General features: G+C 41.8%; 1 protein-coding gene across 1 annotated transcript in view; it reads right to left on the reverse strand.

The window, feature by feature from the left end:
• The window catches only part of LOC101854316 (tetraspanin-18), a gene marked incomplete at its 3' end in the record, with an annotated part of 35,624 nt that overhangs the window by 14,675 nt on the left and 18,449 nt on the right, over nt 1-2,500 (reverse strand). The window contains 1 exon segment of the mRNA XM_013080409.2: nt 53-165. Coding sequence (XP_012935863.1) covers nt 53-165 — 113 coding nt within the window.

Consider the following 2,500-nt stretch of genomic DNA (forward strand, 5'->3'; position numbering starts at 1 on the left):
TGCACGCACGCACGCACAATGACATTCTGACACACACATACACAGTACTCACCAGCGCCAGAAGACACCTGGAGTTTCTGCCAGCTCCACACAGCCCCAGGATGGACAACACCACCATACAACCGCCGGACGCGATCGCAACAGCCGCCACAACTTCCAGAAAACCTGAGGGAGGGGGAGATAAAAAGGCAGGAAAATCATTATTAATAGTCTCACTTTGCTTTGATTTGTTTCAGATTGATGTGTGTATGTGTGTATGTGTGTGTGTTTCTTTATTTTTCTTTTTTTGTTGTTGAAACGTAAGTGTTTTACGCCCTGATTGACACAATGTAGATCATTTTTGGAGGCGCATCTAACCCCACCTGCCAAGGTCAACCCAGGCTGAGAAGGATACAACGTCCCATCAAAAAGACCGAGATACTCTACAAAAATTCGCCTCACTCAGAAATCGAACCCGGGTCTCCTCTGTGTCACAGCGAAGCGCCTAACCGCTGCACCACAGTTAATATGTGAACAAATATATTTCGAACGTGCATGTAAAAGACACTATCCAAACTTTTATAAAACTTGGGAACACACATAATGGAGCCTTCAACCCCCGCCCCGTTGGGCTTTCCCCCTGAAACTAATTTTACGTGTACTTTCTTTTAACTTTTCATGATTTCTGTTTGCCATTTGCAAACAAAAGTTGTACCCGTGTCGACGGGATTGACTCAAGATGGGCCATTTATTGTATTCAGTGGGGAAGAAATTTTATGTCACGATATGTGGGGGAGCACACACTCGTCAGCTTTTGGGTATTTGACGCTATTGGTATCATATCTTAAAGCTGGTTTATTCAACTTGCTTTGATGAAAAAATACACATTAAGCTATCTTATATTCAAGTTGAGATATGTACGACTCAAGGAGTCGATGGTTGCCTGGTGTCAGTTGTCAAGTTTCGAGAAATTAGTAGCCATATTTGGCTTCCAAAGCTTAAGTATCCTTGGAAACAGCACAATTACAATTTTTGGGGAACATTTATTGGTCAATGTTAAATGAAATCTACACAAAATGTGGTTTTAAATGGCAATGAAGGGGATTGAGCTAAAATAATAATAATAAAAGTAAAAATAAAAATGATAATAATATTTAATATAAGAAGAAGAAGAAGAAGGAGGAGGAGGAGGAGGAGGAGGAGGAGGAGGAAGAGGAGGAGGAATAGGAAGAGGAAGAGGAAGAGGAGGAGGAAGAGGAAGAGGAAGAGGAAGAGGAGGAGGAGGAGGAGGAGGAGGATGAGGAGGAGGAGGAGGAGGAGGAGGAGGAGGAGGAGGAGGAGGAGGAGGAGGAGGAGGAGGAGGAGGAGGAGGAGGAGGAGGAGGAGGAGGAGGAGGAGGAGAAGGAGAAGGAGAAGGAGAAGGAGAAGGAGAAGAAGAAGAAGAAGAAGAAGAAGAAGAAGAAGAAGAAGAAGAAGAAGAAGAAGAAGAAGAAGAAGAAGAATGAAATTTGTCCAGGGAGCGGGAGAAGTCGGGTGTCTTCGATTTCTTTATTTCGACAAGCACTTAATTTCAACATGACATCACACATATTAAATTCCCTTTGTATTTCATTGTTCCTTGTTGTCAGTGTATAAATACAGTATTACAAACGTACATGTAAAAGACCCAATCCCAACTTTAATAAAACTTGAGTACACACTATAAGGAGGGAAAACGAATCTTTACATTACTTTCGTTTTGCCGTCTCTTAATTTCTGTTTGGCATTTGCAAACAAACTTTGTATTGGAGTAGTCGCAAATGACATGAGGTAAGTCAGCCATATTTCCAGAAAAAGATAGGATTTTATCGAGCGTATTTGGCTTTGTGTGGAGATGTGCGTTCTGAAAAACTCGTGTTGACCTGGTAGGTATAGTCGACTCGCCTCTCTTTTATGTGACCTGAGTTAAAAATGTGATGTCATAGATTTAAGAATGCTCAATTTGCTTGCGAGCAGGTACACCTTCACTATAAAATTATATTGGCGTTCGCCGTATTGTGATTTTTAAACATTGCCCACCCACCCGCTTAAAGAAAAAAAGAGAAAATAAAAACATTGGACAGTCACTTGAGTAAAACAGCACAGCAACACCAAGATAAACAAGACACAATGAATAGTTCTCCAATTCCCTCCTCATTTCCAGAATCCACCCCACCCCCCTCCAACCCGTACTTAGCCACCCTTGAAGTATACAACATAAATTATGCAACCTGTTATGATCACACCTTCATCACTGCCTATCTCACCCTGTCATGAAAACAAACACTGTCCACCTTCAGCTATCCCCGGCAGGCCTCTTGATATTATTCTATGTCTTCTCACTTTTCTGTACATAATTAACCTCTGTAACTTTTTTTTGCAGGTTCCGTGTGCCACATTCACGAACCTGCGTTTACTCATTGAACCTTTCTTAATAAAGATATTATTTTTCCTCATCTGGAAATCTTCGCCAGTCTAATGGGACCCTAGAACCCTCAGCTCG

Source organism: Aplysia californica, unplaced genomic scaffold, assembly GCF_000002075.1.
Source record: "Aplysia californica isolate F4 #8 unplaced genomic scaffold, AplCal3.0 scaffold00084, whole genome shotgun sequence".
NCBI lineage: Eukaryota > Metazoa > Mollusca > Gastropoda > Aplysiida > Aplysiidae > Aplysia > Aplysia californica.